Source organism: Anopheles coluzzii, chromosome X (assembly GCF_943734685.1).
Source record: "Anopheles coluzzii chromosome X, AcolN3, whole genome shotgun sequence".
NCBI classification, from domain to species: Eukaryota; Metazoa; Arthropoda; class Insecta; order Diptera; family Culicidae; genus Anopheles; species Anopheles coluzzii.
This window is the reverse complement of record NC_064669.1, coordinates 8,300,146-8,313,000: the sequence shown is the minus strand read 5'-3', so window position 1 is coordinate 8,313,000 and position 12,855 is coordinate 8,300,146. Positions and strand designations below refer to the sequence as shown.

At 46.2% G+C, this 12,855-nt stretch overlaps 2 protein-coding genes across 2 annotated transcripts in view; one reads left to right on the top strand and one right to left on the bottom strand.

Annotated features, from left to right (window-relative positions):
- Positions 1-12,855, top strand: part of LOC120958116 (dorsal-ventral patterning protein Sog) — a 247,514-nt gene that overhangs the window by 59,842 nt on the left and 174,817 nt on the right. The window lies entirely within an intron of this gene.
- The window catches only part of LOC120950971 (serine/threonine-protein kinase 32A), a 74,006-nt gene that overhangs the window by 59,195 nt on the left and 1,956 nt on the right, over positions 1-12,855 (bottom strand). The window contains exon 2 of the mRNA XM_040369423.2: positions 6,818-8,002. Within this exon, the coding sequence (XP_040225357.2) occupies positions 6,818-6,872 (55 nt within the window). The 5' untranslated portion in view covers positions 6,873-8,002. The remainder of the gene's footprint in view (positions 1-6,817; positions 8,003-12,855) is intronic.

Here is a 12,855-nt window from a genome sequence, read left to right as displayed (position 1 = left end):
TATTTTGCATTCTAGCTGCACGGACTCTTGCAGGCATATTGCATATCTTTAGGCGGTTTATTTTATTTTATTAGACTTTATACATGTATTAATTGTCACGTATTTTATACATTTAGACGTCCTTTTTAAGCAAACTAATGTAAGGGAATGTTCAATAGTGTGTACAAAAAGTCACCACCCCACTCACCGCATAAAACACGGACACTTTCGGTGAGAATACTGTTCAGCATCAGAGTCGCCCCAAAGGTATGCAATATTAACCAACAGCGCCTACGACACCCCGTGCAACAAAGCACGCAAGCCGGACCCCGTTAGCCGGTTGCCGTCGCAACGTTAGCCCATCTCGTGCCCGCCAGATACGAAGAAATTAACCCCAAATTGAACGCTAAACTGACACGTTTCACCCAGCCCAACCGTACCGAGAAGAAAGAAAAACAGCAACCAAAAAAAGCGCCTTCCACGATCCCCGCGGGTACGTGTCCTGCTGCCACTGGTGACAACTTCATGTCCACCGGTCCGGGGAACCGACCGTAGTGGAAAGGTTATTCATAATAGTAATTAATCCCACCCGCAATCCAATCCACGCAACCCCAAAACCCCGTTGCACTGGACCGTGGTGCCGCATCGCTCGGCAGGCTGTCACGTTTTCTCATTAATTAACTTCCCTTCCCGCGAGGGTTTTCTTCGTCTGCCGGGTGTCCTAGTTTGTGCCGTACGGGATCGGTAGTCCCACACACACACACACACACACACACACACACACGCACGCATAAGGATCTGGTCTCATTTGTGGGAAGCCATGGGGAGAATAAAAAAAAAAGATCTACACAGCTGCAGGTTACGAAACCATGCCAAACTCCGGCTATTGCAATTTGGATTCGCTCCACACGCACACGGCTTGTCCCAATTTTTCTTTTCTTGTTGGTGTGTGTCTGTCTTCCCTAGCTTTCCTCCTCCCCACTGGACAGCTACCGTACTCCCTGGAACTCGGGCAGGCATATGGCTTTCAAAATTTAATTTAATCTTCGTAAACAGCTTCAACCCTTCCAGGCCCGTGCGGGAGCGGGCGCTCGGTTAAGTGTGCTTTGGTCGGGATTATCGGTTGTCAGGGTTTGTGCATGGGCTCGTTTGTGCTCTTCACCGGCCAAGACCTTTTTTGCCGGTCGTGAATCGTATCATCGCCCCATAATCCGGATTTGGGATGTTTTGCTTTTACGTCGGGGCGCGTGTGCGCAACGCAACCGATCGCCAAAAGATTTCCTCCCCTCCGAAATCGTTTCCAAAGCAGCTTGCAAACGGTCGGCAAAATGGGACCTGTGAGACAATAGGCTTACCGTGGCGCGGTAAGAGGAACGAGGGGAGTGATGGTGCCGGCACGTACACAGTCCGAACGGTCGACGAATGCAAAACACGTACCCATCTCGGGGCCTCGGTCTCGAATGAATCAGGCGTCGAATGTACGGCGGCAAGCATACTTTTAGGCGCCCGCTGCACCGAAAATGGACTGCGTGAACGAGCCAGGTTGCCTGCGCTTTCTACCTCCTGCCAAGGTGTGCTTGTGAGGTGGGTTTGGGAGCACACTAACCACGGATCGAGTATCGAACTATCGGCTCAAAAAAAAAAACAACCAAATAGCGAAAACGATGCCGGAGAGTGTGTTTCGCATTCGGTGCGGCGTGCGGTGACCGCAAATCACGTCCGCGGGCGGTCTGGCGCCCTCGACTGGGGCAAGGGAGGGCGCAGCAGTACGGCACAGACCAAGCGGTGCGTGTAAGTGGGCAATTTTAATTTACGTATGCACCGGAGCACCCTCCCCAGAAAGCCTTGGCCAGTTTCCGTACGCCGGGCACGTCCGAAGAATGTTGTCGGCGTTCTGCCTAACGGTGTGTCACTTTCGTTTGTCGCAGGCGCTCTGTACGGACGGAGATTGGTAGCTCCTCAAAATGCTGCAACGTCGTCGTAGTCGCCCACAGAATCGTCAATATCTTCAGGCACTTCAGCACTTTCGGCTCGAGCAAAGCAACGCAACCGAAAAAAGGACACAAAAAATCCTAATCAAATCCCTTTGCCCCCATTTTGCTGCCCCTCGTTTTTGCTCCAAAAGGGTGACAAAACATGGTGCGTTCGGCGTGCGCGCCTTTTAAAGCTGTGCTGGCGCCATCTGACGAAGCACGGCAGGGCGTAATCCGACCGACTGGCAGCTGACAAACTGTCGCTACACACCGCAACCCAAGCGGGGAGACTGTGAGGTGAATGTGTGTGTGTGAGCGTGCGGTGTCATATTTTAATAATGTACCGGCGTGCCGCCAGTATCAACTTCACACCCCTCGGTGGATCCTTCTCCGGTTGGCAAAGCCGATTCGTAGGGCGGGAGCGTGGATGGGTTCAACATTTTAATGAGTTTATAATCCTGTTTTGTGGTTCTTGCTTTGCTTGCCGCATCCATTCGTGGAGTGAACCCCGTTTTTTGCGAGGGGAGAGGGAGGAGGGGGGGTTTCGAACCAATAGTTAGAGACGGATGGTGGTGAAAAGCGTCTGTGACGCTTCGGGCAAAGCCCAGAACATTGCATTTGCACCCTGTGGCCGTGCTGTGATTGCGAGTGTATCCATTTCGTTTTCATTTGAAGGATTTGTTTGCCTTGCAAGTTTGCAGAAAACGGAGGAAAGTTATGAAAAGCTTCTTTTAGGTTTTTTTTCATTCTGAGCGCCTAAATGTATGCAACTTGAGAATTAATTGCATTTGTTAGTGCAAAAATAAATACAGATTCATGCTGAACTAAAACAATCTGCTGCTCAATGCTAGTTCCAACAAACCAACATTTTTGCGACTGTCATACTTAACACAAAACACATAGCACTTGCAACGCGCCTAAAGGTATGCAATCTGACGTTTAATTTCAATTGCTCACTCTTGCGATGTTTAATGGTTTGCAAAATCTCTTTTCAAATGATTTATTACTAGCAATATCCACATTTTGTTTGACATTCTTTTAAAATTGAATATTGAAACGATCATTGCATACATTTAGGCGCTCGCCGAGACCGATGGAACAATACTCGCTATAGCTAACCACACTTTAATATGGCTACAGTAAATAGCAAGTGTGTCCGAAAGGCACTCGCTATTGTCCCACCTACCCGCCCTTATTACATCAAAAGCGCCCAATAGGTATGCAATACAAATGCTTGCAGCAGCGCCAGGCATCCATCTAGGCGCTTAACCTTTCCTCGGGAGCAATTTGCAACCGAGCTTGGACGGCAAATATTTATATAACTTTGCGGACGGAAAGTCTTAAAAAACTCGCGCAACGCTTCTTCGGTGCTGTTTGATTGGATTGCCATGGAAATGATTTTAAAGCGTCCAACGGTGCCAAGGTCAACAGCGGGCCAAACTCATTTCGGGCCCCCCGAACTACTGCTGCTCGTTGTGCTGTAAGCGGAAACGGACTCAACCGCATCTCCCTGGAGACTGTCAGTTGCTTCTTCTTTTTTTTTTTTGCTCAGCTCTTGACAGATCGAGGCCAAGATTCTGTCCCTCCCTGTCCCATTGCTCCCATTAACTATTTGAAAAGAAAGTCTACCAGTGGTAGAAATGAAAAGAAATACAAACAAAATAGCGAAACAAACATTCGAAATGGAAAGCCGGTGAGTTCGGTCGGGTGAAGTCGGTATTGATCTTACCGTTGCGGGCTTCATTAAAATGGCTCATTACGCGAATAATAGATCCTGGTAGACCGACTTTCGCTACCCTCCCGGTAACCGGCCAGGGCACGGATTTAATTACCATTAAAAGCATAATCATTTCGTACATTTTTCTTTGCCGTAGATTTTGCCCACTGCGCCTCGTATCGGCCCGCTCCATCGGCGATTTCACCCAAAGCACTGACAGGGCCGGCGGCTATTGTTTGCAAATACTTTGCCGTGCAGGGAATCGGATCCTAGTGGCGGCTCCGTCCCGCCCCGGTAGCAATTTTGCCAAAAATAATCGAACGTCAAGCGACTGCCCGGGCCGGGGTTCGGAATGGAATGCCTGTCAATGTTTTTGCTTCCCTCCGTTTGCGCTTGCGGAACGTGCCAAGGGTGGACAAATAATTGCTTGATGATGTTTACAGCCTCTTTCAGCTCTTTTTTTTTCATGTCGATGCCTTTAACGTTTGTCGTTTTGGGTTGAGCTGTGTCTTTCTTTCGCTATCATCTTTGCTTTTTCCAAGGTCAAAAAGACGATGCAGCAAATGGTGCGGCTCGATTTTTTGACTTCCCCATGGTACATTCCTGGCAGCAAGCTTTCTCGTCTTTCACGGTAGCGTGGAGTTACCGAAATTGGAAGCGTACAATTTGCAACTCTCTCTCTCTCTCTCTCTCTCTCTCTCTCTCTCTCTCTCTCTCTCTCTCTCCCTTCGGCATGCAGGCTCGGTAGGATCGGTGCTTCCCCCCGTGGGCTAGGCTCGCCATTAATTAGAAGAGTTTACGGGTGGTCTGGGCCTGAGTGAGTTCTCCTTCATTACGAAACGGAAGCCGAACGGACGGTAGCAGGCAGCATTCCGCTGTCAGTGAAAATGTTCAAGACATACCTCTTTTGCTACCAGGCCAAGGTATTTTTACACAGTCAAAATTGTGTTCTATTTCTCAAGGCTTCTCAACATTTTTTTATGATTGTATAACAACAACAAAAACACTAATTGTCAGGATAAATATCCACAATAGTTCACAGGCGTCTTTAGATATGCTAACTGTGCTTAGCTGTACCAGCTAAATTGTTCATTAACCCATTATTTTACCAGAAAAAACATTATTGGAGTTGTGTAATACGACAGAGCACGGATCATGTGGAACTCAAGAGTACTCAGGTCTCACTGGTACACATATTCGTATGGTTGCTGCAGCTTACCTAGGTTTAAATAAGCATTGCATCTTTGTAGGTTCACAAAGCGCCTAAATGTATGCAATTTCAGGTGTTGGGTGGAAAAAAACTCGCTTTGAACATCATTTTTGCCACTCGAATCGAGGTGATATTGAAATGGAAAAATTCTGAATAATCTGTGAGTAATATTTCAATGCATTCTACTAAAAACAACACTCACATTTCAAGTCAAAACTGCCATTTTGGTTTCGTTTGAAAGCTTTTACTACTCTTGTGCCAAGGAAGATACATACATTTAGGAGTTTATTTTTCTCCTTAAGAATGGAAATAAGATGCATATATTTAGGCGAACAGGGTTTCAAATCATATTAATATAGTTCAATGACTTAGGGGAATGTTGCAAATCGGTAAGGGAATGTTGCAAGCATGCTGTGGAAGTTTGCAATTACTTAAATTCCTTAAATTACTTAAATTTAAATGAAATGAATGAAGCACGTACTACATGTTAGTAAATGAAAAAAATAATACAAAATCAAAAGAATTTAAATTAGGAATAGAAGATAATGATAAATGCATTGCGTGTGGAAAAAGTGAAACCATAAAACACAAACTTACTGTATGCATTACAGTCAAAAACATATGGAAAATTTTAAAAGTATAGCTCATGAATTACTTAAAACATTAACTATTTTTGAAGCATTAGCGAAACCAGTGTTAAGCAAACCCAAATTTTAAATTTTTTTGCGAAATATATGACTGCCGCTGTAAGAACCCCAAAGTTAATTTCGTTTATTTTACTAATCTATCATGCTTAATTATGGCTCCGCAGCAGGATTTATTTAATTTATCATGTGTACATGTGCTGAATGCCACACGAAAACAACTCCAAATGATGTTTTTTTTGGAAAGCATTATCGGTATCAATTCGAAGCTTTTTACAACGGCACTCACAGTCTGTTGACAGCTTCACAGTATGCCTGTAAAATTCCCCTAGTCGATTGCCAAGGTCCCCTATATGATTACAAACTTTTACAGCATGCTTGCAACATTCCCCTTGTATGATTCGAAACCCTGTATTTAAAAAAATGAAACTGTTGTGGATTAAAAAACCCGTTGTACCCTAAAAATGGCATTAAATTAAAACGATAAATCTTAGATTGCATATATTTAAAGTTTCCTTATGCCATCAGAAAACTACAATGAATTTCATCAACAATACTAATTCCATTCAAATAAACATAACGATGTTAACATCCAAACGAAAATACACAAATGTGTTGGCGATGCATACATTTAGGCGTTTTTTTCTGAATAAAAAATACGATGCATACATTTAGGCGTTTTTGCTGAATGAATCAGCGGTGCATTTAAAATAACGTTGTACCCAAAACAATACAAAAAGAAAAAGATAACTCTGAGATTTACCACACCGCTCTCTAGCCTGTTCGGGGCCGCCCAGGCCACTTTAATCATTTTTTAACAAGGACAACCATCCACCACCTCCTCCGCCCCATCAGCAAGTGCCAAACCGTAAGGAATTTCCTGCACATTCCTGCACGTCTGCGAGCGCTTGAAGCGTGCTTCCGTTGTGATTCCGAGACCCCTCCCATTGGTGTTGGTTTCTCAAGTGGGGGAGGGAAAAAAAACGACAAACGCACCCGGCAAGAAGGCGCCCGAATGAAGAGAGAGAGAGAGGGGAAGAAAAGATGATACGCTTATCGTAATTACTCCAAGACGACTCACTGCACGGGATGGGCGGGTGTGAGCATTTACCGTGTTTTTGTTTGCATTTCCCCTGCTGCTACCTTACAGCACAGACACAGAAGAAGAAGAAAAAAACGAAACAAGGAAAGGGCAACCAGCAGCTGCCATTCGTTAAACTGTGTCCCCACTCCCCATCATCGCTCCCCGCCCTAGTGAAGCACCCTTGAGCACGGGCGCGGTTACCGTACTTACCGTCTTCATCCGACAGAAAGCTCGCATCCTGTCGGGACGATGAATTGACACCCATGTTGTTAACCGGGTTTCCTCCTCGTCCTGTCACGCGTTGTTTCGTGTTTCGTCTGGAGGTTATTTTTTCGTTTGTTTCACTGCTGTGTGTGCCCCTCCGCTTGCAAAGGTGCGTCTCTCTCTCTCTCTCGTTGGTGCCGCTGACGACGCAGGTGACCTGGCAGGTCACAGATATTAATCACACCCTAGCCCGCGCGTGTACGTGCACACAAATGTCCCTGGCGCGTCGCGCTTTATCGTACACACACGATCGGTGTGCAGGCAGGTTCGTCGTCTGCTCGTCCGCTTTCCCGCTGCCGAGCCGATGAGCTCACAACTAATCGCACGATCACACGCGATTTAGCGATCCATTCCGCGCCACGACACTGGGCTTCGGGGGGTTTGGGTTTGGTACCTCTTGATTTTTATCGCTCCACTCGCTTTGCCTGTTTTGTTCCGCCCAACGCTTGCCTTCTTTTTGCTACCTATGCGCTCTAGCGCACAAAACAAAAAAAAATCAAAAATAGGGAACCCTTCTACGCCATTGGGTGCTTATCGATTCGACTACGACTGTTTGCGGTTGCGGTTACGGCTGCTGTCTGCGATATTTTTGTGCATCGCGTTTTTTTTTGCACCTCACCCACCCCGCACAGTGCCTCCCAGAAATGGCTCAAATTATAGCTTCTGAAATACTGCCACACTGCGAAAACGTGCCAACGAGCAAGAGAAAAGCGACAAGCACAACAACCAATCCACAGCAGCAAAAAAAAACCTATCGAGTATTTCGGTTCGCCGAGGGTCGCCGCGAAACGAAGCTAATGTGAATATTTCGACCGGCTTTTCTCTCTTTCTCGCACTCTTTCCCCCTCCCCCTTCCTATCGGTGGTGCCTACGCTGAAATGCCTGCTCCCATACACCTGTGCTGCTTGACGTTGGCCGCGCTGTGTACGACCTGCCGGCGGTCCGGCTGTCCATTGTGTTGCCCTTTGGTTTTTTTCCTTCCTTTCCTTTCGCTCTAAAACCAAACCCGCCCGTTATCCGTCGATATCGTTTTATTCAATTTGCATTCTTTCCGATGGTGGCCGTATTTTTTCCGCCTCCTCCCTTTTCGCTGCTCCTCCGCTGCCGGTGGTGCGTCGGCACGTTCGCGTCCTGTTTGGGAGAAGATGGAGAAACGGGAAGGTTAAATCACGGCTCCAGCGGGTGTGGGGGAAAGCATTGGGAAAGGGGGTTTGTGCGAAGAGTTTTACAGTACGTTTTATTTGATTTTTTTGTTTGCTTTTTTTTCTAGGATTTTCAACAACTAAAGGAGCGCAGGGCGCGAATGGGCGGGTGCAGACGGTGTGAAACCCGACCGAGGCTTGAGTACGAGTGGCAGTTTTATTTTTACACTTTTGCGCTAGAAAGTAATAGTACTGTATAAACGATGTACAATGAATTTCATGGGTCACTTTCAGAAAAATTGCATTTGACGGAATGGCACACGAAATCGGCGATGAAATTATAAAGAAGTCGATACAATTGGCAGTTTTTTGTTTTTACTTGTAATGAGTGCTAAACTAAACTAATAAAAAAAAAGAAAATGTGAACGAAAATTAATTGAAAGCGACCAAAGGAGGTGGAGAGATTGTATGCCGAGATGTGGAGATTTTGCGCCACTAGGCGCCTCCATGCACTTCCGGTGACGCATTAGGCGCCTCCATGCTAATGGGAAAAGTTTTGGTTGCAATCGATTCCGGCTAGTTGTGAAATTTACTAAAATCGAAATAAACGAAAGCAGATCCAGGATAAGATTTCGGAGTCGACTCTGTTATCGAAATTGACTCCGGAATTAACTCCGGATTCGAAATCGGTTCTGACAGCTCTTTCAGAATAGAAGTTTGGGCCATATGCAGCTAACATTGTATATATAGCCGTAAATGATCCAAACAATCCATTCTCATAGAGATTTCAGAACATAGGCTGATTCTAGATTTAATTTCAATTCGAATTCCGGAATCAGTTACCGAACCGATTTCGCAATCCGTGTTGGCTTCGGAATCGGCATCAATTCAGGAACCGGAAACGATTCCAGCGTCACAATCGGTTCCGGAATCGGAATCGATTCTAGAATTGAATTTGGCTCCAGAATTCATTCCGAGCACGAAATCAAGTAGTTCCGATGCAGTGTTTCCGTCACTACTCCATAGCATCTAAATCAGTAGCGTTGTGTGATGTTTTCACGATTTCATTTCTTGTTGTCAGTGTAGTATTGTTTCAATCATATATGTTTTGTGCTCTCCTGACTAGTGATGGATAAACTTTGTTTTCGACAGAATCTATTCCGGCTAGCTCCAAAGTTGGTTTCAGAATCGGCTCCGGAATTGGCTATGGAATTAGAATCCACCTCAGACATCGCCTCCAAGATCGACCCCGTATTTCTGCAATTCGGGTTTGAACTGAAATCGGGTTTGACATCTCCTTGAGAATAGACGTTTGGGTCCTATGAAGCTAAGATTGTACCGGTAGCCACAAAGGATCCAAACGATCCATTCTCATGGCGTTTCCAGAACATATTCTAATGCTGGATCCAATTCCGATTTCAAGCTCGGAATCAATTACCGAACCGATTCCGCAATCGAAATTGGCTTCGAAATCGGTTCCAGAATCGAAATTGGTTTCGGAATCGGGATCGGAATCGGAACCATTTCAGGAATCGGAAATGATGTTTCCATCACTACTCCATACCATGTCGCATTTTGTGATGTTTTCACGATTTCATAACTTGCTTTCAGTCTAGTATTATTTCATTAATGGGGCCCTTCATGATTCTAGTAAGCTTTTTTGTATGGAGTTTGACAGTTGGAGGCTGAAATCATGTAAACACTCCATACAAAACCACACCTAAAACTAGCCTGCAATTTTAGATTATTCTAGCCTCAAAGCTAGAATTAGATTCGAGTACCTGCTCGAAAAATGGCAAAACAAGGTGGTTTTTACATTAATCCCAAGGTGCATTAAAGAGATCTGGCGATGGAATCCAAAATCAAAGTGTATGTAGTCCAGGTGGTCTCATAGCATGTTTTTTATTAAAAAAATTGAATATCACTTTTGGGTGACATTGTCGGGAGGGTGAAAATTTTTGTTAAACAAGCTTTCTGGAGGCTTGACGAATACCCAAAACACTCTTAAAATCTTCATTCGATAAGTAGAAGCTAAATAGAAATAGAAGCGCTAAAAATCAGTCTTCTAAATTCATACACCTTGGGATAAGCCCACCTGTATATTATACCGACTTAGATAGCTGCTCGAAAACTGCTATACAATGCAAACAGCTGACAGGCTGAAATTTAAGCCTACGAACTTAGAACGGAAAGGGCCCCAATATATGTTTTTGTGCTCTCCAGATTAGTGATGGGAAAAACTAAGTTTTCGTCAGAATCGATTCCGGCTACCTCCGAAGCTGTCAGAAATCGATTCCGGAATCGGCTCCAGAATCAGAATCGGCTCCGGAATCGGTACCGGAATTGGCTCCGAAATTGGTTTCGGAATTGGCTCCGGAAATTGTTCCGGAATCGAATCCGAAATTGGTTCCGGAACTGGTTCCGAATTCGAATCCAGAATTGGTTCTGGAATCAGACACTGGATTTGGTTCCGGAATCGGAATTGGCTTCAAAATCGGAGTCTGTTTCCGCATTTCCATAAGAATAGGCTTTTGGATCCAATGATGCTACGTATTGATAGCCGCAAAGAATTAAAATTTACTTGTAAACGATCCATTCTCAAGGAGATTCCCGGACTGATTTCGCTTCTGAAACTCCTATTTCAATTCAAGAACTGATTCTCATTCCAGCGCTAATTCCAATTCTGAAATCAATGCTGATTCCGTTTCGGAAGCAAATTGCGATGTTTCTGAAATCGAATCCGGATTGTGCTCCGGAAGCGGTTCCGGAGTTTGCTCGGGAATCGGCTCCGAAATCGGCCCCCTAATCGGGTATGTCCGATTCCGAGCTCCCTCCTTTGCTCGTGACGAATAATTTTGCAACGCAATTTCAATTAATCTGAATGTAATTAGCGCCAATTGAGTTGTTGGTACATATCGCTAACGAGTTGATTTGTCAATTAACACGATAAGTTTTTTTTAACACGCATGAGCACCAGAAAAGGACCTATTCCTGCAAAGCACACACTTCTGTCAACACATTGCCACTAAATGTGTACATTGAGTTTTCAAAAGGACTTTCAATTGAGCAATTTGTGGTTCAGCTCTGTGCCCTGTATCCATGGAGCCATCCGTGCAACAAAGTGTTTGTCCGTGCTAGCGGGCTGGCCCACGGTGCAGCGCCAACAATAATAGGGCAATTCAGTTTACCACCCACACACACACACACACACACGCACACACAACGCGCGCGACTGCGAGAGGCCTGAACAGCGAACAATAATGCTCAGGCGCCACACGTCACGAAGGGCGAAGAAACTATCCACCCCAATCGTTACCTCCAGCATCCACAGCAGCCGCTCCTTTCCCCGTCCAAAAACGTTTCGTCATAACAATAAAAATCATCACCTTCCCTGCACCCCGAACCCCAACCAACGGGCGTGAGGCATATTGGAACATTGCCGGGTAGAGCAACCGAGAGCTCCGAACGGCGCGTGTGACCTCGTCCATCCCGCAGGGTGTTCGGGCGTGTTGTTTTTCTTTGCCTGTGCTGCTGCTCTGCTTTTCTTTTGTTTCGCCCGCTTCCTGGCATTCCCTGCCGCGGGCAGGCTCGGTTTTATTGGCTGCTCCGCTGCAGGGCCCGCCGGCAACGGAGGAACCCGGAGGACGGGCTTTGGTACGAGATCGATCATCGGATAATACGACCGGTTGGTGTGAGCGATGGCTGGAGGGGCTGGATGACACCTCCAACCCCCTCCCTTGGGTTCAGCCTGATTGCTTACACGACATTGCGACATTTCAATTTTGTCATGCTTCGTGGTGCGCGTCCACAGTACGCTGCCTAACCACACACCCACACACACAGCGCCAGTCTAGCTTCAGATCGGACCCTTCACGGAAGCATCACGGTCGCTGTACAGCTGGTCATCAAGCTTCTTTTCCCCGCAGGAGCAAACCGGTGCAGCAAAGTCGAAACCGCCGCGTTACGCCTGACGGGCGGCAAACCCGCGTTACGCTTGACAAATGCCCTGCCACAGGCTACGTAATGATATGTACCGTCCTCATCCCCGCTGCCCAGCGCGTATTACTGCTTAATTTCTTTTTCCACCCCTCCCCTCCCTCCCCTCCCCCCCCATGCTCCAGTCAATTGCAATTGGTGCCTGCTCTTGTGCTGCTGTCATCTTGGCTATTTTATCACGCCGATGTCGAATCGGCTTGGGTGGAAAGTTGGGGTTGATATGTTTTTGTCTTTTTCAATTGCCAATCAACATGCTTTAGCAGATGCTTGTGCTGTTCACAGCTCGTCCCAAAATCAAAAAAAAAAAAACAAAAAACAAAACAAACAAGCGTACGCTGCAAAGATTCCGTTTACATCCGTTTGCAAACAGCTGTGCGCCACTGTTTCAACTTTCAAGTCAACTTTTCAACAAGAACGATCAATGCAAACTACCAACTTAGTTTCTTTTGTCACATTTTTTTCTTCTTCTTCTTCTTCTAGCCTTTAACTCCCTCCCTTAAGGACACGTCGCTGGTACGGCTGGTGAGGGGTTTCCGGCTTTTGCTTCTGCTCGCTGTGTGCAAATGTATGCTGCCAGGCGGAGGTTCATCTCGCTCAAACTTTTGCAAGGTCGCTAGATGTTGAACCACCCCTGCCCGGACCCTGCCCGGCCATTGTGCAGCAGTCTTGCGGCTTTTTTTTCCGGCAGCTTCCGGGGAGCCAGACTTTGCACGCCCATCTGCCTTGTTCCCGCATCTTGGTCCCTCGATGGAGTCTCACGGTCGAAGCCGTACCATATTAATTGGTCTCAGTATCGACCAACTTTTCCACACACACACACACACACACACACACATAAAGTGTCGG